The sequence below is a fragment of the Olea europaea genome, chromosome 10 (genome assembly GCF_002742605.1).
Source record: "Olea europaea var. sylvestris chromosome 10, O_europaea_v1, whole genome shotgun sequence".
Lineage (NCBI taxonomy): Eukaryota > Viridiplantae > Streptophyta > Magnoliopsida > Lamiales > Oleaceae > Olea > Olea europaea.
The window spans coordinates 8,609,219-8,634,888 of NC_036246.1; the positions used below are offsets into that span (position 1 = coordinate 8,609,219).

The 25,670-nt window shown below is 33.0% G+C and overlaps 3 protein-coding genes across 5 annotated transcripts; 2 read left to right on the forward strand and 1 right to left on the reverse strand.

Annotated features, from left to right (window-relative positions):
- Window positions 1-207: 207 nt before the first annotated feature.
- On the forward strand, window positions 208-1,063 carry LOC111402633 (RING-H2 finger protein ATL78-like). The gene has a single exon (XM_023031008.1). The coding sequence runs from the start codon at window positions 225-227 to the stop codon at window positions 897-899; it is 675 nt and encodes a 224-aa protein (XP_022886776.1). The 5' UTR covers window positions 208-224; the 3' UTR covers window positions 900-1,063.
- An 11,974-nt stretch (window positions 1,064-13,037) lies between these two features.
- On the forward strand, window positions 13,038-13,794 carry LOC111402634 (RING-H2 finger protein ATL78-like). Its single transcript, XM_023031009.1, has one exon. The coding sequence runs from the start codon at window positions 13,071-13,073 to the stop codon at window positions 13,737-13,739; it is 669 nt and encodes a 222-aa protein (XP_022886777.1). The 5' UTR covers window positions 13,038-13,070; the 3' UTR covers window positions 13,740-13,794.
- Window positions 13,795-15,873: 2,079 nt separating this feature from the next.
- On the reverse strand, window positions 15,874-20,606 carry LOC111401140 (lipoate--protein ligase-like). 3 transcript variants are annotated; one of them, XM_023028736.1, is made up of 5 exons: window positions 20,461-20,606; window positions 19,549-19,751; window positions 18,468-18,706; window positions 17,634-17,782; window positions 15,874-16,395 (listed from the first exon to the last, which is right to left on the reverse strand). In XM_023028736.1, the coding sequence occupies exons 1-5, from the start codon at window positions 20,485-20,487 to the stop codon at window positions 16,150-16,152; spliced, it is 864 nt and encodes a 287-aa protein (XP_022884504.1). In that variant the 5' UTR covers window positions 20,488-20,606; the 3' UTR covers window positions 15,874-16,149. The 3 variants fall into 3 exon arrangements, with proteins under 3 accessions (XP_022884504.1, XP_022884506.1, XP_022884505.1); XM_023028738.1 differs by having other exon boundaries at window positions 19,549-19,649; window positions 20,461-20,599; XM_023028737.1 differs by having other exon boundaries at window positions 19,549-19,756; window positions 20,461-20,590.
- Between the last annotated feature and the right edge of the window lie 5,064 nt (window positions 20,607-25,670).

Genomic DNA, 25,670 nt, shown 5'->3' on the forward strand with positions numbered 1-25,670 from the left:
AGTTCAAATGTAGGAAAAAATTTTGGATTACGTATAGAGTATTTTATTGAGTGAATGTATGGTTATAAATAAATATGTAGAAAAAGAGTTTTGAAAGAATAGAAGACAAACGGGACTTAATCTCCAAAAGTTGATCCACCATCTAAACTCTATATATTACCCCATGTGCAACCCTCGAGAGAAATTATCTAGACAAAATTCTGAACACTTCACAAAGTGAGAAAATGGCTAACCCTTTATCTATAATCATTCAAGAATTCTTGAAAAAATTTCACTCAAGAAGATTGATACTCCACGCTCCTCTTTATAGTTCACCTCCCGTGTCAACTGTATCAGCACTTTCTCCATCAATTGCAGTATATAGGAACAATACATTCGAGGCAAATGTTGGAATTGTCTTAGCAGTCCTCTTGTGTGCCTTAATTTGCTCACTTGGATTAAATTCCATCATAAGATGTGCAGTAACGTGCTCGAGTTTAGCATCCCATGACGACACCCCGTCTGCGCGCCTAGCCAATACGGGAATAAAGAAAAAGGCCCTCAAAGCATTCCCTATAATAAGTTACACATGTGATCTTAACCTTCCAGGTTTGGACACAAAGTGTGCAATATGTCTCTCAGATTTCGCTACAGGAGAACGTGTTCGAGTCTTGCCTAAGTGCAACCACGGATTCCATGCCCATTGCATTGATAAATGGCTGAACTCACACTCTTCTTGCCCAACTTGCAGGCACTGTCTAGTTGAAACTTGTCAAAAAATAGGAGGATGCAACCAGACTCGTACATCTTCGGTAATCCGACCACCCCAAGAAGTTCTTATATGGATTGCACCTTTTCAACAAGAAGGTTTGATACGAAATCATCACAGTCAGGAATATTTAGCTGATTCTATCAGATAAGATGGGATTATGGGTTTAAGTTTTATTCCTTCTTGTTTGCTTATTTTTAATTTCATTAAGCATACAAGTAGAGTCGTATAGGAATAGGAGGAAAGTGGAACATTTTGCACTGATCGAGTTTGGAGTGGGGATAATCTCAGTATTGGTCCTTTACAAAATTAGTTCTGCAAATTATATATAAAATTGTATTTTAGATTTTCTTTTCTGCTTAAATTCTCATTAGTGACTTTTGCAAGTTGAAATGTTAATGAGCCCACTAAACTAAAGTCACGTAAAACATTTCAGGGCATGTTCTCAGGAAATAGAAGCAGAAATATGAAGAGATATAACGGTCATGACGGGTCACAAGAAATATACAAGTTAATTAGAAGTTAAATGTTATCACGGTGTCAAGCCAAGACACAAAATTAATTTATGTGCAGGTTACTCAAAATGGAACATATCTAGGAATGAAATGAAGATAATACAAAACCAATAAATTGAATATGCACCAGTTTAGGAAATTTGACAGTATCCAACTCGCATGCCAAAGTTCTGGACTACGGTACTTCATATCATGTAACTTCTTTTACGGAATTTCTTCTTATTTTATATGAGCTGTAAAGATGGGAATAATATACAGTGAAAATTTATCAGCATGGGAGATTTCAGGTTGGGTACTAACATTGCATGAATGCTGCTCTTGAAGAATGTGTTATATATTCTAGAAATTTTCCTTAATTTGATCTCCACTGGTATCCTTGATAGTGAGGTCAATTGGGAAGCAACAATGATAGTCGTAAGCCGTGTGTTAGGTAACTTAAATGATAGTAGTCAAAGACTCAAATATCACAAAATGTTTTAAATGACGTTGGTCGAATGCAATAAAACATTTAGCGTGTCATCATTTGACTTTAATTGGTTTAAGATAAAATGGTTAATGTCCATATTCTACAAGGTCTATCACGAATAATTTGATGAACGGAAATAGAAGCTCACTATAAGGCCTTTGATAGCAGCTAGTGTCAAGAAAATCAATTATACGTACAAGATCGAGAAGCTTACCGAGGATTCAAGGGAAGGAGGGCTAGGGATGTACGAGGAGGTTTTGTCGATTATTCAGAAGCATGGTGGTTAAAGGGCATTTATAAGCAAGATAACGGTTTGAGAAAATCTATAGCGATGATACTATCAAGGAATAAATTTCACATAAGCTATACATAAGTTAAATGAATAATCAATACATAAAGAGTTTGTATCACTTCTATCAACAATGTTGATATTATAATAGAGAACATCAAGTCTTAATATGGTAATAAAACCTACTAAATTCAAATGAGCAATTCAATCCAACTAATACTCAAACATGTACACGAATTTCAATATTGGTACGACCAAATTAGCTATCATCTTGTGGGGCATGTTAATGAATAAATCCAACATCGGCTGTACATTAAATAAATTATTAACATATAAGAGTTTGAATTATTCTTCTTCACATGACCTTTTAATATTGAACCCCAATCCAAATAGATATTTAGGATAAAATAACAAAGGTAGTATGATAAAAAGCTAACTTGCAACAAACAATATAGCAGGTATGGTAGACCTACCTCCACGTGAGAGGGGAGAGAGATTGTTGAGTGTGTCGTGTCCCACATAATTTAAAGCAGTGAGAAAAAAAGGGGAAAATTTGTGGAAAGATTTCCAAGATAAGGAAAGTTGGAGGATGTACTAAAGAAAAAAAAAATCAAGGAAAGACAATAAAATCAAAGATGAAAACTTAAAAGTTTTTGTCAGTGATTTGAGTTGTATACTCATTAATTATGCACTGTGGTAGAATGCATATGATAAACGGCCAAGCAAAGCCAGCAAAATAGGTGAGATATAAGTCCAAAAAAGAAAGGAGGGAGAGGATTAAGCAACTGAAATGTACAATGATGGAGGAGACTACTGCCGCCTCTAGTGGAGGCCAGCCACCAAAATCTCCCGATTCAGCCCATTTTCCATCACTAACTTCCACATTTAAGCAAGGTCAATCGCCACAAATCTGGGATACAATAAAAAATTTACAATATCTCCTTCAAGTAATGAGTCAGCATGTGACCGAAACTGAAGACGAATTACTCGCAAAGTACAATAATAGAAATATGACTACAGTGAATAAAGTATGATGTCTTAATCTTTAGCTGTTAAATTATACTCTACAAGAAAAATAAGAGAATTTGAGATATTCTAATTAAAAAATCCATGACTTTAAGGAAGTTACTTTTAATCATCTTAGCTTTTCAAAATGACATTGTTGATGATGTTCAAGTCTACGAGTTCAGTGGTTTGGTTCTTGGCTTGCTCTCTTTTACTTATCATCGTAAGATCAAAAACTATTTTAATTTGACGGCGTAGTTGACATCTATCGTGTTGTATAAAATATTAATTATTGATTAATAGTGCGATTAAAAGATAAAGAATCAAACAATGATAAAATGGCTCTCTTTCTCCACAAAGTCTTTGCAAATTAAAGTTAGTGCATTTTGATTGATAGCAACCACATAGAAAATCACTGTCCAAGAAAATAATGGATAAATATCGACTAAAAGATATATTATTTATTGTATCTATCAAATTAAGTTAACCAAATGTTCTTCTTCTTTTTTTATTTTTTTTAATTTTTTATTAACTTCAAACAATGACTTTTCCAGCAATTTTGTTAAATACTTTAATGGACGGCCCCCTGGGGTGTAGTCCAGTTGTGCAAAGGACAGGAGTAGGTTATCTCACACCTTACTGGCAGTCGCAGTATGGGGGTTTGATTCCTGAAACATGGAATTGGACTCTTTGTAGGCGCAGTGTACAAGCAGCTCTTGTTCCTTGACCCACTGGGACACATCCCGAGATTTACCTCCCTCATAAAGCTCTAAGGGTGGGATAGTGGGGGCCCTCAAGGTTGGGGTTCAACCTTTACTTTAATGGACAATACTGGAGTAGGTTATCTCACGCCTTACTGGCACTCGCAGTATGGGGGTTCGATTCCTGAGACATGAAATTGGACTCTTTGTAGGCACAGTGTACAAGCAGCTCTTGTTCCCTGGTCCGCTGGGGCACATCTCGAGATTTACCTTTCTCACAAAACTCTAAGTGTGGGATAGTGGGGGCCCTCAAGGTTGGGGTTCAACCTTTACTTTAATGGACAATACTAGACTAGTTAACCAAATATTTTTCAGTCGTGCTATAGAGCCCGAGTTTAAATCCGGGGCTCCAATCCAAGGCCGAAGTGGAAACACCTCAGCCGTTGATCTTTTGCACTTGGGGGGCCTGCCATCAAAATCGTGGGTAGAGGCTCTGCCACTTCTACCCCTGGAGCGGAACCCGAGATTTAATCCCTGGTTCGTCATCATTTTCCAATAGTTTTTAAAAGGTTTGACCATTGAGGCATTCAAAAATTAGGTGGAGTTAAGACTTGAAAGTAAATATTTTGCCTACTACAACAGTACGTGAAACCTTCACTTCTAAAAACTTATTGAGACGTGACTGATAGTATTAACTAAGCCCTTGTTTGAGCTCTTTTTTTTTTTATCAAAATACATTCTTCAACAGTGATTTAACTTTATTTTAACTCACATTTTGTAATAAAATAATATTACATGTAAATTCAAAATTTTTCTTTCTTTTTTAACCACATATTTTTCATCATAACACTATTTAAAAATGCATTTTTATTTTTTATTTTTGAGAAAAAAGACCCTAAAATAAGGTTATAATATTTTGCAAAACAATATCTTATCCCTTCCCGTACCAAAGATGTTAAAATAATTTCAAATGCTTGCAAAGAAGTCTTAGGTGAATTTTCTAGGCTTATAGGATTAGAGTGCATGTCCTTTGCCAATTGCACGTACGGACAAGTACAACCTGCAACAAATCTCAGAAATATTCTTTTTTTCACGTTTCAATCAAGTAATCAATTGACTTCAAACTAAGCGAGGTTAATCCCTCTAAGAAATTAGTAATATTACTGAAGAAAAAATATTCAATATGCACAACAAAAAGGGTGTGAGTGCCAAGAAAAGTCACACGTAATTGGCTTGAACAAGTAAACTTTATGTGAATCTGAATGAAAAATCTAGAAGCAAAGCTCAGAAATTACAAAATAAATGAATAATATATTGAAAGAGAAAAAGATTGTGCTTAAAAATGTAAGAAAGGCACTACACGTACAGATCAAAAGATTACAGGGTCTTTACAGACACACACAAGTAGAGGTGGGGTGGGTATTTTTGGATAATTTTTGAATAAAGTGGGTCCACCCCATGTGAGTAATCTGTATGTTTTTTATGAAACATGGCTATGTACATATAGCTTTGATCAAAATGTAATAAACTGTGACAAAAAGGAGTTGATAAGGCAGAACTTTTAGTTCTTGGCTGTCAAGTGAAGGTGATTTATAAAAGTTAATTAGCATTAACGTGTGTATATGTATTGTGGGATAGATTATTGCATGTCAAATTTCAATATATTAGTATCTGTGTCTTAGTTCGGATCTTTTCATTTGGACTATTTTATTCCGCTATTTGTCTGTTGTCTCGTCTCTGGTTTGCAGCTAGCTTTGTTAATGAAAGTGCTGGTTTTGCCAAAATGAAAACTAAATAAATAAGCTCTATCAACAACATAATTTCCATCGATAAACTATCAAAATAAGATACACACACACACCACACACATACAAATAGTTAAGAATTTCATTAACAATTGAGCGTCGAAAGTTCATAGAGAGAGTTCCCCACCTTCTTTTTATAAAAAAGTTTTCCAAGATTACTGGTGATTGACAAAGTTTGACTGTAATAAGATGTGTATAGTATTGTGCATAACTTTAATTTTCTAGAAGTCGGCAAGCCTAGCTAGTGTGCTCATTTTAAAAAGAAGACGACTTCTCAAGTTCAACCAATGCAAGTACTTCTCTTTCTAATAGCCAAAAGAAACAAACTGTGGAATATCTACTCTATCGTGCTGCTGTGTGAGTGTGAAAGAACAATATTGAAATACAATGATAATATATATTTGCAGTCCCACCACTCTCCAATGCTGGGAAATTAAGTGTAGATAACATGTAAATCAGCATACATTGGACCTTAATATTATTTGTTTACGATACGTGAAATAATTATGAATATCATCAAAAGATATGGGACAAATATCAAAGAATAGTATTATATACTATATAGCAATAACACGTTATAGATACATCTTAAAATTGGGGTGGTTGGTTGGTTAGAAGACTGTTAATACTTGACAATATTATCGAAAAAGGGTTTAATCCTGTTTATTAATCGTGTCAAATATTATATATTGAACTTGGATATATAATATAAACGGATTGACAAATAAGAAAAATTGTTTATTTCTCTTGCTAATCTTTTTTTTTTTGTTGACAAGGGAATCCGCAGCCGCTACCCGAAGGTGCGCACTAGGTAAACCTCGCCTTGTGATCCTAGCCGACAAAGGACCACAAGGAGTTAAACTAGCCTAGGCTACCCATAGCTGACCGGCTCAAACCAAGAAGGCCAATAGGCAACTCCAACGAGAATCAAACTAGCAACCTTACGATTGCTAGTCCAACTGCCCGACCAACTTGGCTGGGGTTGCCCCCCCATTTCTCTTGCTAATCTCTTCTTAGGTATGGATGCATGCATGTAGAGAAATAATGCACCCTAAAATCACTTGTTTTCTTGTTGTATTAAAATTGTTAAAGATAATAAGATATATTATGTCTGAGTTGGTAAACACATGTCAGTTGATATGTTTCTAACTTTGTGGCAATTTCTTCCATGTTCTTAATTTTTCAATTATTGTTACCAATGTTGGACTATGATTTAACTGGTTTGGTTCATTGTTTGCTCTCTTTTACTTTTTTCCTGGTAAGATCTAAAATTATTCTAATTTGATTGTATAGTTACTATTCACATTATCAATTAAGAACTAATATTTTGCCTCTAGACTCTAGTTGTACTAGAAAGTAATTGACTGCACCTCATTATTTGTCAATGCAATATTTGTTGTGGACTGCACTCCCCTTTAAAAAATAATAATAATAATAAATAAATAAAAAAAGGTTGAACCCCAACTTTGAGGGCCTCCACCGCCTCGCTCCTAGAGCTTTGTAAGGGAGGTAAATCGTGGGATATATCCCAACGGGTCAGGGAACAAGAGCTGCCTGTAAACTGTGCCTAAAAAAAGTCCAATTCTATGTCTTAGGAATCGAACCCCCACACTGCGACTGTCAGCAAGGCACACTCCCCTTTTTTTTTCGCGTGGAAAGGGTTTCCACGTTAAAAGACCTTTGTTATTATTATTATTTTTATTCTGTGTTCTTGTCTTCTGCTTAATTATTATTAGTATTCCATTTTATGTATCAAATTATACGAAGAAAGTAAAAAATAAAAAGTTATATGTCACTGTGATTATTTGTGTATTTGAATTGTGAGCCTTTTCTTCCAAGAAAGAAGGGTAAAAAACAAGATTCAACTTACAAAGAATTTTTTTACTGTTCAATTATGAAGTTGTTTTATTTTTGTCATCTAACTTCATTATTTATATATATTTTTTATTAAAAAAAATTGATTTTTGAAAAGACAGAAAGCCAAAATTCAAAGTGGGATGCAAACGAGGATTCTGATCGGTATTTTGATATCTTGTCAACATGAAAATGATTTTCTTCTTGTGCAAAAGTGCTGTACAATGATACATTTAGAAGAGAAGAAAATGATTATTGGGAAAAAGCCAAAAGATTTCAGAGTGCGATTTAAGTGATAAAGAGCCAAATAATGACAACATTGCTCTTTCTCGACAAAGTGTTCGGTCATTAACGTTAGTGCACCTTGATTGATAGCAACTACTCAAGACTGGTTAAAAACAAAGAAATATCTATTCAAAGATATTTAATTTCCTGTACCCGTCAAATTAACTGAATGTTATACGATAGAATTCAAGACGGGGGATCTCATCATCTCATTTTGGGATTGTACATATTTGACTTTGATTCTGTCCCTGTTGAGAGGGGTAGTTCAAGTCCTTATAAGTTGATTTATGTTTTCATCTTTATTCGATGTGAAATTTTATCCCTATACATGTTTCGCAAGATGGTGGGTCATTTGAATAGATTAATTTTAAAATTCGCACGCTCATTTTTGTATTCTTAATCGAATCAAGTTGATTTTTGAAACTTAATGGACTTTAATATTATATTAAGATTTGAAATTCTATCTTTCAAGGTCAGTCATATTATGAGTAGTAGCCAAGCCTTCATAAGCCCTTGTTTGGTGGTCATTTTCTGAAAGGAGAAAAGTAATTTTTGGACCCTTTTTTGGTCACCTGGGCCCCACATGAGAGTGTAATGGTCAAAAACAACGGCTGCTTTTGGCACCAACGGTAGAAAAATTCATTTTCCTGCCGAAGAAATGTCCTCCAAACAGCCTCTAAGTTTGTCTATGTTTTAATTTTTATTTGGTGTGAGGTTTTATTTCTTAATATTTAATAGTGTATTTCACAATATTGACTATACTTAAAAAGTAAAATATTTGCCTACCTCAATATGATGTAGAATAACTAGTGCACGACATTTAAAATAAAAATTTTACATAGATGAGTGGACATCGATCGGAAAACATGGATGGTTAGCCTCTCGACAAAACTAGAATTTTTCCAAAAGCAACTGAGACTTGCCAATTGATTCGAGTTGGTTTAGAAAAGGAAGTGAAAAGACGAAAAGAAATAGCCCCATCTAAACTCGATGAGACATCAGGCTTAGTCGAACCAAACTCTCAAACCCGTCTAGAAGTTGAGGATGAAGCTTACTATTCATATTTTTAAAACCGTAGAGACATTAATGAGATATCTGATACGTTAGACGTGTAATATTATTTTATTAAAAAATATTTGATTGAAAAGAAAAAGAAAAAAATGTATTAAAATTTTAATAGAGCCAAAACACAAGCTAAATAAAACGAACTATTCGATACCCGAACCTAATGTAACTTCAATGATTTCAAGGCTTGCGAAGTGGTCCAAATCCCCCCACTTGTATAAGTTGGTGTTTTTCAGTTGCAATCTCATTCCAATCCCACGTCCTATAGGCATATGGCCCTAGTTATATTTTTCTAGGGTTGGAGGATTGAAGTGCATGTCCTTTGCCAAATGCACGTACGAACAAGTACACCCCACGACACAATCCTAAAGTATCTCTATTTATTTATTATTATTTTTTATAACGTTTCTAAATGGAGCAACGCCAGTTGAACTCAATCATAATGGTGAATACATATAGAATGCAAAAATAGTAAAAAACTTTGTTCGAACATGTAAAGCACACCCATTTAAATTGATCATGTTGTCGTACGATAATTCACTAGTCACGTAATATCTTATGTGTCATTAGAACAAATTTGGGCAATTTTAAGCTTTCTTTTATTAGTTGTCCTTACTTCCGAATTTTACATATTTTAAGAAAATCAATGTCTTGTCCATTGAGTAAAGGGAGGGTTTGCTGCAGTTGATTACGGTGTTGAAAATTAAAAAGGTTGAACCTCAATCTTGAGGGTCCCCACCGCCCCGTCTCTAAAATTTTGTGAGGAAGTTAAATCGCGGAATGTGCCCCAATAGACCAGGAAACAAGAGCTGTCTGTAAATTGACGATGTTGAAAATTACTTGTTCTAGCTGTTGCTTGAATGGAAATTTGTTACTTCAATCAAGTAACCATTGACTTCAAATTAAGAGAGACGTGATGCTTCAAAAAGTAGTGATATGATAAGTTGCCTCTAGAATGTCGATGAACACAGGGCAAGCTCTTTCGAATTAAAGAAAAACGTTTAGTTATGCACAACAAACAGGACAGTGTCGAGAAAAGTTCCATGTAATTAGATACGATTTGCAATAATCAAGCAAGTAGCATCATAATTTTATTTTTTACAAAATGTAAAATGCTGTATTGTGTCAATGTACTTAAAGCATGCTTCGGAAACATTTATAAACTGTTCAAATTATAAATAAACAAAAATACACATTGGATAAGTGAGTTGTAATTGTGTATTTCTCGAAACGTGTAAATAAAAAAAAGGACTTGATGTTTATAAACATAACCCCAACATATTTGAATGTGAAATGTTTAAAAGATAAATCTACTACTTCTGAATTAACACTCAGAAAATAAAATTGCAAAGGAATAATATATTGAACAATTACCCACATATTAAAAGATAAAATTATGACCGGATTCATAAATTCTGTTAAATAATTTTAATAATAGTCTAAATAGAATTCTACATCAATTTAGTCCCAACAGAACTATCACAATAGAGTTTTGATAACCATATGCAAAGTTCTTCAGCCGTTGTTTGAATTCCATATAATCATTTTCAACCACCAAAAAAAAAAATGTTAATGTTTGAGATTCATAATTAAGTTGGTGATTTGATAGTTTGAAATTTGATATCTTTGCTTATAACACAATTTGAAGTGTAGGAGTCAAATATAGAAGTAGAAGCCCAGAATGGAAAAAATGCTGATCTGGTGAACTCTGTCAGCCTATATTCTCTTATTAAAGGGATGTTAAGATTTTCTCCATAGACTCGTTGATATATTGCGTACTAGTAACCTTTTAAGTTTTCATAGGCAGCAAGATATGAGTTTGATGTCTAATTAACTTCTGTAAGAATGGAACTATTCCTTGATTGGTTATGTTACATTTACATAATGGCTTACATACACATGATGTGGTCAAATATATCAAAAAAAAAATTTTAAAACCAAAAAAAAAAAAAAAAAAAAAAGTCAATTTTCGAAAAATCACTTATCGTAAAATCAATTTCACAGAAGGGCTTAATGACGCCACAATTTACCAAATAAGTATCATTGGTTCAATATTCTCATTAAAAATTCCATAAGCAGACTTGAGTATACGAAAGTTCAAAGAAGAAGTTTTCCGCCTCATTCTTCGAGAACTTCAACATTATCAGTCGATGATTAGCAAATTTCGACAGCGACACTGTGTGCACTTGTATTATTGTGTGCGAATTTATTCTCTAGAACGTAGCAATGGTAATGTGCTCATTTTAAAAAGAAAGTGACCTCTCAAGTTAAACCAATGCCAGTTCTCCTCTCTAATAGCACAAAGAAACAAACTTTGGAATATCCACTCTTTACTGTACTGGTGTGATAAGACAAATACTGAGAGAAATTGGTAGGATATATTTGCAGTCCCACCACCCACCAAATTAGCAAGAGAGATAAGCCAGTCTCCAATGCTGAGAAAGTTAAGTGCAAATAACATGCAAATTACCATATTGGACCTTACTTTTATTTGTTTATACAGAAAAATCATTATGAATCTCATCAAAAATATATGTGACTGAAAAGATCCTATTTGATAAAAAGTTTCATAAGAATTTTTTTCTTGTATTGCTTTTAAATTTCAATCGAATTAATTCTATATTTTTCTACGACTTTTCAAATTTAAATACGAGTTAATAAAATTGCGAGTATTCTACGCTTTTCTTGAGTCTTTTTAACTTTCCCTTTAGAGCTGAACATGTGCCTCTATATTTTTAAATACCAATTAGTGTAGTGTTTCAATGTTTATCTTTTCTTTTGTGGGTCTAAGTAGCAACATTGTTAACTAGTGTAGTCCAACTCCATGTTAGTCTTTATTAATAAAAAATACAAAGCAAATCGTAACGTGATGTGAGATTTGTATACCTTGAAAAAGAAAATAACTTAATACATATTATTCAAAATCTCGGCGACAATATAACTATATGGGCACGTATCTTTTTGTCAAATAACATGTCTAATATATTTTTATTTTTTTTATGACGAGGGAATTCAGAGTCGCTACTTTTCAGGTGCGTATTGGATAAACCATCAGGCTAACACAATAGCCTGCAAATCACGTCAATCAAGTAAATCGCAATAGACAAACTAGGTGCAACAGACTCGATCGAAAAAGTGTTGAGAGGGGTGCCGTAGGCCAAGTTAAAGGTGATGAATAAGGCATTATGATGGATGCTCAGAGATATTAGGCGCTTGTTTAGGTACACAAGCTTTAATTTTTTAATCTTGTTTAGGTACTGAATAAAAATTGGAACCGGTAGTTGAATGCCACCCCTGCATTTTCTGGTTTAAAAAATTAACAGCTGCCTATTAGAAATTCCTTCACTCTCTTTTTTCCATTTCCCCTTTTCCTCCATGTCACCATAAACAGGAAGCTTCCTCTTCCCTTCTTAGGATCCGGGCCCACGACCGATTCTACGGATCAAGAAAGTGGGTCAGGGCCATATTTGATTACAACGCCTAGTAGAGTATCAAATATTTATCAAATTTAGAAAGTAGAAATTACATGGAACCATAATTTTCAAATTTCAATTTCAAAAATCAGATTTAAAATTTGTTTATACCAACATCAGATGATAATTCCATATTTTAATTTAATAATAATATTATAAAATTAAATTAGTGTATATACCCCATGCCTACGTCCTTCCACCCTATCAAAATTTTCGAACTTGTTTGAGCCCTATTATTTTTCATTACATTAAATTAAAGTTTTCTCTCTCCTACTTTTAACAACACATTCTTCAATAAAATAATATTATACGCAAATTCAAAACTTTTCCTAATTTTTTAACCACACATTCTCCATCATAACACTATTACAAAATGCATTTTTATGAAAAGAATGGAGCTCAAATAACTCCTAGGAGTGTTTTGTGACCAATTATTTGAAATTGTGACCATAATATAATTTATGACTAATAAAATTTTCGTTTGTAATCGATAAATAATTTGTGACCAAATTGTATAAAATTGTGATCTTAATATATTTAATTGATAAAATATAATTAATTATTTCATAATTAAAATCTAATAATATCTGATTTTTGGAATTTTAAACATTGACTCTTAGTTTTGAAATCTCTTATATAGGAAATTTTCCCATTTAGAAAACCTTAAGGCTCCAAACCTCAGAATATTCTCATGTTTTCAAGATTAGTTTGAAAATACAGTTTTTGGGTGGGTCATTCAATTTTTAATAATCCAAAAGTGGATCCACCCCCATTAATTTTTCCATCTATATATTCCCACATGCTCAACCACCTCCAAAGAAAATCCCCATCAACAAAATTCAAAACACTTCACAAAATAACAAAATGGCTGCTGCCCCTTCTATTTACTCTCATTCATCTGTCATCATTCAAGAATTCTTGAAGACTTTCCACTCAAGAAGATTATTACTCCATGCTCCTCTTTATAGTTCACCTCCACTATCAGCTGCAACAACAATTTCCCCATCCAGTACAAAACCTCAGAATAACACTTTCGACGCAAATGTTGTAATGGTCCTATCAGTCCTCTTATGTGCCTTAATTTGCTCACTTGGATTGAATTCCATCATAAGATGTGCACTAAGATGCTCGAGTTTCGTATCCTCTGATGACACCTCGTCTGTGCGCCTAGCCAATACAGGAATAAAGAAAAAGGCCCTCAAAACATTTCCCATAATAAGTTACACTAGTGATTTTAACCTTCCAGGTTTGGACACAGAGTGTGCAATTTGTCTCTCAGATTTCGCCATAGGAGAACGCGTTCGAGTCCTGCCCAAGTGTAACCACGGGTTCCATGTCCGGTGCATCGATAAGTGGCTGAATTCACACTCCTCTTGCCCTACTTGTAGGCACTGTTTAATTGAAACTTGCCAGAAAATTGTAGGATGCAACCAAGCTAGTACATCAACACCAGTGATCCCACCACCATTAGAAGTTCTTATAAGGATTGCACCTTTACAACGAGAAGGTTTGGTACAAAATCATCAAACTTAGGTATATATTTAGCTAATTCTATCAGATCATCTTGTGTTTGTTTTTTTTTTTTTTTAATAGGCAAATTAACAAGTAGGGTCAGTATAGTTATAGGTGGAAAGTGGCAGCATTTTGCACTGATTTGAGTTGGGGCAATATCAGCTTAGGCCCTTTAGAAATTAGTGCTGTAAACTGTATATATGATTTTATGTAAGATTTAATTTTCTATTTAAATGTTCACTAATTATACTATACATCAAGTTGATAAAACATGAATTATTGAGCCACAGCACCAAAGTCACATCAAACACTTCCGAGACACCTTCTATGAATCTATGTAGTCCTAAACAGAGTGCAATCAATAGAATTTTTAATTCTTCTTTATTCACAATCGGTGGAGTATTCAATATACTAATGTATCATTCACGGTTAACTTTTGGAAAATTTTGTGTGTACAAAATTTTTGATGACAAAAGAATTCCAGATACTCACATGGCCCACTTTTGGAAAATTCTGTGTGTACAAAATTTTTTATGACAGAAGAATTCCAGATGCTTAAAGAAATTTTGCATTAAATTCAAACCCTTTTTAAGAACTTAAAGAAATTTTGCTATATGTATTCTGTAAGTAATCTGCAAAAAATAACCTACCCATCACATGCTGTGTGTATTCTGTAAGTAGTTTGCAAAAAATAAGAATTCAAACCCTTTTTAAGAACTTAAAGAAATTTTGCATTAAATTTTCTTGTCGGCACCTTGAGACAAAGCACGATTACAAGGACAAAGCGTCTGAGTCGATATTCACCTGCAAAGTTTGAGATCCCATAATTAAAAGAATAAAAATATAAATGCCCATTCCATTAATTGTTTAGCCAGTGTTTTGGAGTAACTAAAGTTGTGGGTTTCTACAAACGTCAGAAGATATTTGTCTGATTTCAACATTTTTTCTTTACAATTTTATCATCTTTCAAGGAAAAGACAGCAGTCCCAGTCCTTCGATTTTCTGCGCCACTTAACTGCTACCACTATAAATATGCAAGTAGATACAACCATGGCACGAGCCTAATGTTTATGGGAAAAGCCACGAGTATAAGTGATTCTTGACAGAATTTCTATCAAAGTCGATGTAGTCGTAAATGATTGGATTATTTTTTGTTTTCTTTTTCCATCTTCCAATCAATTCATGTCATGTATTGTTGGTCAAAATTTTCTGTATTGTTTTTTATTGAATGGGTTGACTTCAAAACTTGAAAAATATATATCAATCCCCACTCCCCACCCCGCACAGAAAAAAGAAAGCAGAGAGGAGTGATAATTCAAGAAAATAGTTTAAATGCATTCACGTTAGATTCCAATTCCATTGAGAATCTTATCGTGGATAGAAAATGAAGGAGATGTTCAAATGGACCCTGTTGAATGGAAGCTGAGAGGGAGAGCACCTTTCCATTATCACTTAATCATACAAATACGAAGATATACAAACAGGGAAAGGTGGATTTTGTTTTAATAGAAACACTTATATGGAGCGCGCGCGCACATATATACACAGAAGATTTATCTTAAATTCTAAAAACCTTCAAAATATGCACATGTTTATGAAGTATTTATAATTAATTTTAATTATAAATAGATAGAAATAAGTGGTGAGCGATAGTCATAGCACTTGCGGCGGCATAAAATGTAATGCATGAATAAAACGTGACTTGATAAATTATTTATAAATTAAACCCTTGCCAAACAAGCTCAATTTATTTTCTAAAAAAAATGCTTATGTGGCAATCCAATTCATAAGAAATGGCCATGTCATATATTCCACCTGAGTAATGTTATTTAATATTACAAATGCTAAGCACCATTCTAGTTGGCATTTAAGTGTCACTAATTGATAGATCACCTTAAAAACAAATGTCATATTCAAGATGATCTATCGCTTGCAAGTTATCTAGACCGTTGATATAACATATGTGGTACTACGTAACATTATTCATTCCATCCATGTCCAAAATTGCGCAAGTTATACATCCCATATTCTCAATTGACTAGCGAACATAAAACTATACTCTTGAGCAAACTATTAATAAAAACACCTATATTGGCCCAAAAATCGTCCCAATCAGTATGCAAAAGGAAAAAAATAAACCAGGAACACAAAAAAATACCTCAATTGACCTTTCATATTACACTGGATTTAATAAAATTCAATAACAGTAAAAAGAAATACTGTGCATTCAGCTTCCATTTGGAACCTGAATTTTCAAAAGAAAATAAATGATTAGATATTTAATTATATGATACATCTTCAGATGTTTGCAGAATTACAGCAAATTTATCTTCTTGAAATGCAATCGCAAAACTGAACAACAAATGGTACAAACTGGCTTGTAAATAAAATTTGAGATCGAAAGACACTATGTTTTCCATAAATTACCAGTTCACAATGGTAATGAATGGGAAAGTGCAATACCCGTCAGAGAATCAAACTCGGCCTCCTCCAATTCTTGCTTGCTAAGAAATCTACTGGAGGGTTGGAATTCTGTACCTGAGGGATGCTTAATCGCTTTTAACTCCATTGATCTCACTACAAAATGGCTGCCAACTGCATCAATTGTCCTGTCGATAAAATATAACCTTGGTATATAATCCTTCATGCGGCATATGAATTCCAAGTGGCCCCTTGCCTAGACAAAAGGAAAAGGCAAGGTAAAAAACTTTCTAAAAAAGAAGGTGCTATACACAGATAAAATTATTTAAGCATCTATAGCAGTCAAGACTCAAGATTGCTTATGAACACAGGCCAAAACCAGTTGGGCAGCATTAAAATCTGTATCTGACATTAAATGTCCATGAGAATATATTTATTACTGTGTTATTATGAAATCAAGAATAGATTCAACCAACAAACACAGAACAATGTCCAACATAGCTGTCATGAGACGAAAAGTCCTAAAATTTGATATAGGCAGAAATTAGGGATCATCCGAAGGGCTTTCATTTTAAAGGCAATTTTTCATTCACGAGTGATACTCATCCGCAGCAGCACAAACAGAATGAACAATCAGCTTAGTAATTATCCAATATGAGATGCTATTTTATTGCTTCTAGCCAATCTAATGAACCCCTATCAGGTCAAGTGTACGTTACAGTACTCCAGCAGCATGTACATACTGCATGTAAATTTCAAGTTTAACCAGTGTAATGTAAACATAATAAGGGTTCTATCTACAGTTCAGATTCCCATTCCCTGGTTTTTGCATCGAGAAGTTAACGGTTTCTCCATAATGATACACTTGTGAAAAAACTTCTATTCCAATTTTTTCCTCACGGGGATTATAAAAATAGTGCATATGAATATAAGTAAATAAGAAGCCAAATTTCTCTGTGCGCTAAATTAAGAAGATCCCTTCCTTCATCTCTCTAAGAGTTAATAACCAAAATGGTCACTAAATTTTGTAAAAAGTTTTCATAGGGTTACTGAATTTTAAAAATCACCTAAATCATCATTGAACTTTGCAAAAGATTTCCACGGGATCACGGAACTTTAAAAATCATCTCATTCATCACTAAACTTTCTGATCCCCTGGAAAATCTTTTGCAAAGTTCAATGAACTCGTAGAAATCTTTTACAAAATTTAGTAATGAATTCAGTGATTTTTAAAATTTATTAAACACGTGTAAACCTTTTGCAAAGTTCAGTGATAATTTTGGTGATTTTTAAAGTTCAATGACCATTTGGGTTATTAACCCTCTCTCTAACAGATGTCACTTACGCATACAAGAGAAAAGCTTGTCTCTAATCTCATGACCCTGGTAGACACTGGGAGTCATTTAAATTAAATTAGAAGGAAATCAAGAGCTAATGCATCATAAAAGTCGGTTAAAAGTTTTGGTTATATATTCAAGGAAATTACAAGCACACCTGTCGATAGTCGGGAGAGCGTTTTGGAAGTTTGAGATAATCCATGTTACTGATCTCATAATCCCATAGAAAGGATGTATGGTGGACCCACCTATTTTTAATAATGGATTGAGCATTCCCACCAAACTTGTGGTTGCCAAGCACATAATCTGAAAAAGATGGTAGGAAATAAACTGTAAGCATTTAAAAAGCTATAAAATAGAATAGAGGGGAATTAATATAAAAGCAAAAAAAGATATGAGGCCATAGAGAAGCACGTTATTTGATATTAAAGATTCAGAAAATATTCTCGAAATATAAAAGGGCTAGCCGCTGACTAATAACTTATTGTATAGAAAATGAACTGTCCAATCCACTATCAGTTTAACAAATATACAGGGTAAGAAAAATCATTATCAACAGAAATTGATGAACATATATTATCAGTTAATTTGGTAGGGAGTCGGAATGGAATTTAAATATGAAAAGGCCTTTCCTCGTTTCATTCTAAGAATGATGAAGAATAATATTTGAAAAAAGGAGAAGAAGAAGGTGCCTAAATATTTGATAGATGCAATGAATACTGGATAGCAATGCTGAGAATCAAACAAAAAAAAAAGGGAAAGGAAAGAAAGAATCTAAAGAAATAACATAAACCTGCAAACATGTCGTTTGATGATAAAAAAATCAATAACAATGAAGAAGTATATTTAAAAGACAAAGGTAGAAGTTTTCATAAAAAAATGGATATGCTAATCTTGCACTAATTTCTTCATTTAATGCAGTACCCTTTTAAAGCACCATCCAAAACTAAAATAATAGAAAAACCATTAGAGGCCACATGTTGCTACACACCATTCTCGCGAAGGCTAAAATCCCCAATTCCTTGAAATACTTTTTGATACACTAGGCTGCTCCATGACATGATGGGTCGAGGATATGATTGTAAACCTGGAACTGCATCCTTATTGCATATAAATGTGACAAATATTGTCCCCTGATCAACAATAACAGTTCCTCCACCAGTAAACCTTCGGATAACCGGAATTTCATCTCGTAAAACAGAGTCAATTTCAAGAAGTTCCACAGGTTTCCTATTAAAAAACATGTAGCATGCATCAATTTCTTCCTGTTATAATACATTGATGGATCCATAACTTGTAAATGAGCAGTGTAATGATGGTATAATTATAACATTTGGCCGAACCAGATCCCCTGGGCTCTGGTAACTCCAAAGGCTGAATTGATTATCTTAGAAACAAGAGATTTAAGTACACAATCAAATTGATAAAACATCAAACAAGTAACAATATACTAGTAAGTCATAAAGATATATCAAACTCAATAATGATAACCCTTATCAGTGTCAATAAACAGCTCAAACAACATCATGCTGATATTATAGCATGAACCAATACTGACAGAAGAGTACATGGACTGTATAACAAAATCCAAATTCAGCAGACCATGTCTCAGCTACTGAAGGCTGAGCTTGGTTCTGTCAGGAAGCAAAGGACACGAAGGAGTACAATGAATAAATCAACTCCTAACATTATGTAAATAGCCAATATTGGAACACAATGCATTTGACACATTATTTAGTTAATTATACAAGTGGTTTATACCTTTCAGATATTTATTCCGATTCATAGGATGAAATTCTTAGTAATAGCATTCATAAATTAAGTAATCTTGAACCATTATAACATTTCTATTAACCACCAGATAATAGAATTTTCTATCTCGATTTTTGCGAGTTTTCTATCTTCAAGCAACAATTGGATTAAGTACTATTGCACCCAAAAAATAAATAAATAAATAAATAAATAAATAATAATAATAATAATAATAATAATAATAATAATAATAATAATAATAATAAAAATAAATTATAGCAACAAAAAAGGAATTTCAATTTCAAACATAACTTACGCACCCTGATATACCCATGACAATATTTGGGTCATCTGTTCCATCATTGATGATGCACCAGTTATCTGATGAGGTTCGAAGCAGCCTCTCCTCAAGATGTAATTGCTGTAAAATGGGTACTCCTTTTAGTCTTACAAGATTCATCAGTGGTAGCCCTATGTTTCTAGGTGCAATCATTGGAAGAAACTGACCAGATTCTTCTACTTCCTGAGCCGAACACACGCAAAAATGCATCAAACATCATCAACTTTAATAGTTCTTCCATTAACTGAAATTTCAACACAACTGCTAAATGCCACTTCCATATAATAATAAGTGACTTGCCTTCGTCTAAGTTTAGAAATCAGGTTGTAAAGAAACTAATCCAATTAAAATAATCAAATTACAAGTTACCCCTGTTAGATATAAAACTAATCACCTAAAAATAATAATTCAATTACAGTAATCAAATTACAAGTTACCCCTATTAGATACAAAACTAATCAAATGGGAATTTATTTGTAATTCTATACGCCTCTCCATCCTTAATATCTGAAAAGTCAGAATCTTGGATTTGGTGTAGACATCTCTTATTCCATAATCCCATTAACTCCATAAAACAAAGTAGAGAATTCTGAAGCCAAAAATGCTGCCAAACTGGGAATATTGCAGACTGAGTAACCATAATTTTAACTTGTAAATCATAAGAAGCGTTTATTTTTTAGCACAAAGAGGGAGAATTATTTTGGTGCTACCTAAACGCAATACTCATACTACACACTACATTTTAAATTATTACCTATATTCAATGGGCATCCCAAAATTAGCTCAAACTAATCACACCAGATTCCCCATCCCCAAATAGCCAAAAAAATAATTTGAGAAATATAGAAATGCGTTAAAAAGAAAATCAGCAAAAGTGAGAAAAGAGACTAACTGAATGTGTGTGAACAACGATGGACATATCCAATCCACAGAAAGTTTCCGGCGGTGAATGGTCCAATTACCGTCCAGTAATGAGGTTGAGGCGTTTCAATTCAACAATTTAGAGAGAGAATGATTGAGATTTGGGTTGGATTATAATTTAAAAATCTTTTATTAATTGGGCTTCTGAATTTTGGCCCCCTTTTATTAGTTTCTTCATGCTCTTCAAATTATGGTACATTTTTATCATATTTGGACAAAACTTATTAGTCATTTACCAAGCATCAATAAGTTACAAATAATTCAATGATGCTATAGGTACATAAAATTTTAATACAAAATTTTGACTGACTTTACATGACGTGAAATCATTAGAAGACAAAAAAAATACAAAAAAAAAAGGTGAATTAAGTTTCGCCACGTCTGCATTTGTATGAATTCGATAAGAAATTTCCAGTACTTCAGGCTTTTTCCCAAATAATTGGCTACTTTGATAACTACTAGGGCGTTTAAAAATTCAAGAGTAAAATGACATCGATCAAACTAGATAACGTCATGTGTTTTCAAAATGAATATGTTTTGATTAACTCAAAAAGTCTAATACGAGTTCATTTAATTGGGACATTACAAAGTTAAACTTTTCAGATAGGTTATCTTAATCAAACTCCATATTGCAAAGTTTCAATTAGCATATTACATAGCAAGATTTGAATTAATTAAATTGTTGGTTTTAATTCCTAAATAATATTTCTTTCATTAGTAAGACTAATTAAGTGTTGTTGGAGTACATTCACGGGATGTCTTCAATTAAGATTTTGATGGACTTAAAGATTATAAATTCTAATGAATTTCGTGGATTTGAATATATTTTCACAAATTCTATAAGTATCTCATCAAATATTATGGAAAATTAAAAGATTTGATTTATGTATTTTTAAACTTGAAATTCATTCATTGCTTTTTAAATTCCTCTATTAATGATATCTTTATAAATTCACTAGTTATTGAAGATGTCTAAATTTTAAGGAATTTTAACGAATTTCATTAAAATATTAATTAGAGACACCTAAATTTTAATGGATTTCATTAAAATCTCAAATAAGGACACCTAAATTTAAGATAATTTTTACCCTTTTATTGAAGAAATTAAATTTCATTGGGAACAAATAGTAATAATCATAAAAACATCAACCAACCGAAAAAAATGTAAAAATGGATAAAAGTAAAATTAAAATGTCAACAGCTATATATGCCAAGTGAATTATCATACAAACAACTAAAATGAATACATATAATTCATTATTAACAATATCTAGATAAAAGTATGGTTCCCTAGACAATTAAAAAAAAAAACTATTAATTTCTCTATTATCCATTATTAAAATTTAATTGCTTACTTGACACGAGATAGAAAGACAGAGATTAGAGAGGGACAGGGTCGCAAATCCAATTGGTGTGACAAAAACATTGGAATTTTATTGTTGCGCCCGTCGAATGTGCTATTACATACTAATGGTGCATATTTATTGAAATCGCTGCTCAAGTGTAAACACATATGTTACTTATACGGTTCTTGTTAATTTGATAATGCATTAGCTCTGATATTACGCATGCTTGATTTTGTTTTTCCAGGTTTCCATGTAATGACAAAAGATTTTTTGCTTCGCGATTGATCCTCTCTATCAGTGTTGGCGTCATTGTTTATTGTCAATGAGTAAATATTGTGCTGTCTGAAAGTTAAAAGTATTCTTCTAGCCTTTTGTCTGTGTTGCATATTCCAGTTATTGCTGGTCAATTTATTATTTCAATTACCCAACAATCTCCTCAATGATACTTTCGTCGAGTTTCCCAAATTTTATTTCTATTTTTTATTTTTTGATGTTTGTGCGTGCTAGCATGTTGATAGAAATGAATTTCGTCTTCAGACGGCTGGTGCGTCACACGGCATATATCTCTTGTGTACAAATTGTTTTGTTACGCAGGATATAATCACATCCTATATATCACACATAGTTGCAGTTTTTTCCTTGTCCAATGTGTGATTTTTGTGTCAACCATTTTTTTACACGGCTCAATGCTCCATTTCTATTGCATAATAAAATATCGCATAATGTTGCTTTGGGGGTCCTTTAGAAATGTTTACATACCACTCTTTAACTTTTCTAGCATTTGCTATGTACATTTCAGGGAATCTCAGATAGTGAGACAAACAATGTTTACATACTACTCTTTAACTTTTCTAGCATTTGCTATGTACATTTCAGGGAATCCAAGACTGTGAGATAAGCAATGTTTACATACCACTCTTTAAGACATCTCAGCATATTCAAAAAAACATATGCAATTCACAAAATAATAATAAGATTGTCGCTCATTAGTTTCTTATATATTCAGAAAGTTGAATTGAACATTATTACATAGTAGTATTATGCTGAAAAGGCAAGTAAATTTTAGTAGTTAAATCGTGTTCAATACTATGTATCTAGAATGTCCTTAAGAGGACGTCTTAAATACTTTGCGGAATGATTATTATGTTGGAATAATTAATAATTCCATATGTGGATTTCACATTTGATTGCAAAATTTTACGGGTTAGATAAATGGCTCATAATGATATTTGTGTTAGTGCCAAATTTATTAAGTGATCAATTGGGCCTTTTACACCTTACGGGTTGTAATTAATTCAATGTGGTAATTTAAAATATGTGGGCCGAAAATAAACCCTAATTAGAATTCTAGTCGTAATGGGACGGCTCAAATTATTTTCTATATATAAAGGTTAGGTCCCCTCTCCTCTCCATATGTTTTAGCTTGCTCCATTGATAGCTAATACTTTTGTGAGGAGTAAGGAGGGAAATATCTTGGCTACTATTACAACTATAATTTATATCAACAATGGCTTCCGCCAGTATGAATTCGTTTCTATTAACTTATTGGATCATGATTATCGATTCTTAACATGATTAAAATTAAAAATTAACAATTGGTATCAGAGCCTACATGTTAAGATTGAAATCCTTAATGAAATTCCTTTTCCTATATCTGTGATCTGTGCATATATTTATAATATAAATTATTATTAACATGGCCCAACACCGAATCCCAAAAATCAGAATCTGTAAAATTTGTGCATATATTTAAAATACGAAATAACGAGATTGAGTCAAAGGCAAGGTTTATGTGGCACACTCATTATTATTTATTCGATTTTCTCTACAATAAAAATATAAGTATTTGCGCAACAATCTTGATTTATTACATATAACATCTTGCTCAAAGGTGTTGTTATATGTGATATTTTTGAAAAATGGCATAAGGCAGTTAACGAGTTTACCTTGGTCTAGAAATTTCCTTCTGCCCAAAGGTGTTGATTATTTCGAAAACCAATGTAATTTTGTTAACTAACTACGTGATGTATTTTAAGAGTACCTTATAGCATGTTGTATTGTCGACCCAAAGGTGACTTTATGATGATGCACCTAGACTCTTACCGTAATAAAATTCATATGTTTCGATTTAAATTACGGATTATCTAATTAATAGCCCATATTAATTAGTTGGATATTTCATCATCCATTTGATTACATGCATTAAGTTTGGATGATATTAAGAGTGATATTTTATGTTTTCACAGTTTATAATGCCTCATCTCTTTCGAATCAATTGTCTGCTATTGAAATTTTGACTGAGAATAACTATGTGAGATGGAAACGAGACGTAGAAATAGTACTTGGTCTTTTAGGCTTGGATTTTGCAATGGAGAAAAAGCTTTGAATAACCCACAGATAAGAGTACCGTTGAATATGTAGCCGAGCATGAAAAGTGGGAAAGGGCTAACAAACTCTGTTTGAAAATCATTAAGCGATCGATATCTGATTCCATTCTAGGTGCCATCCCTGATAATGAAAATGCCAAAAGTTTTATGGATGCCATAGGAGAAAAATTTATTGAGTCTGATAAAGCCGAAACTGGGGATCTGATGGATAAATTTATGAGCATGAAATATGATGGTACAAGTGGTGTTAGGGAGTATGTCATGAAAATGATAAATATATCATATAAGCTAAAGGCTCTTGACATTCCCATTGAAGAGCCTTTCCTAGTCTATCATGTTTTGAATAGCCTTCCTAGCAAGTTTAATCAGCTTAAGGTTGCTTACAATGCTCAGTGGGATAAATAGAATTTGAATGACCTCATAGTAGTGTGTGCCCAAGAAGAATATAGGATGCACCGTGAAACTGTTGAAACTATACAATTAGCTTTTCAGCCATCACAGAATAAAGGGTCTTCTCATAATCATAAACCTAAATTTCGTAAGGGAATAAGTCCCATCGAAGTCAGCAGAATAAAAATTTTAGTGGTCCCAAAGCAATTATAAAGAAAAATGATCAATGCAAGTTCTATAAAAAGAATGGTCACTGGCAGAAAGACTGTTTTAAGTTCAAGACTTGGTTGGAAAAGAAGAAGAGTTCTTTAGGTATTCCCTTGGCCTTAGTTTGTTTTGAGTCTTCTTTAGTAGATGTACCTTTGAATTCTTAGTGGTTAGACTCGGGAGCTAGTATTCATATTGCGAATTCCTTGCAGGGGTTCATAAGCAAACAGAGGCCAAGTGAAAATGAAATAAGCTTGAGCGTTGCAAATGGATTCCAAGTAAAGGTTGAATTCATAGGAGTAGTGAAGTTAACTTTAGAGTCTGGTTTTTATCTTGTTTTGGAAAATACAGTTTATGTACCGCAGATGAGACGGAATTTAATTTCTATACCAAAACTTGATACTTGTAGTTTTATATTTAATTTTGGTAATGGAATGGTTAAGTTATTTAATGATTATCGTTTGATTGGAAATGGCATTTTATGTGATTGTTTATATAAATTATCTTTGACTTCTTTTGGTGATGTCTCGTGTGTTACAAATGTATCAAAGAAAAAGGCTTTAATTCGTGAATCATCCTTTATTTTGTGGCATAAGCGATTGGGTCATATTTCTAAGGATAGAATGGAAAGATTAGTAAAAGATGAGATACTTCCTTCCTTAAACTTCTTCGATTTTGACACTTGTATAGATTGTATAAGAGGAAAGTTAACTAAGTCTACGAGGAAGGGTTCGACTAGGAGTAATAGAATTTTAGACTTAATTCACACTGATATCAGTGGACCTTTGCTTTCCACTATGTGTGGGAATAAATATTTCATAACTTTCATTGATGATTTCTCATAATATGGA

Excerpts from the sequence above, each read along its gene's own strand:
- LOC111402634 (XM_023031009.1), top strand. The coding sequence starts at position 13,071 with ATGGCTGCTGCCCCTTCTATTTACTCTCATTCATCTGTCATCATTCAA.
- LOC111402633 (XM_023031008.1), top strand. The coding sequence starts at position 225 with ATGGCTAACCCTTTATCTATAATCATTCAAGAATTCTTGAAAAAATTT.
- LOC111401140 (XM_023028736.1), bottom strand. The coding sequence starts at position 20,487 with ATGTCCATCGTTGTTCACACACATTCA. Across the intron at positions 19,752-20,460 it reads TCGTTGTTCACACACATTCA|GAAGTAGAAGAATCTGGTCA; the intron begins GTTAGTCTCTTT and ends TGTTCGGCTCAG. Across the intron at positions 16,396-17,633 it reads GCTCTCCCGACTATCGACAG|GCAAGGGGCCACTTGGAATT; the intron begins GTGTGCTTGTAA and ends CCTTTTGTCTAG.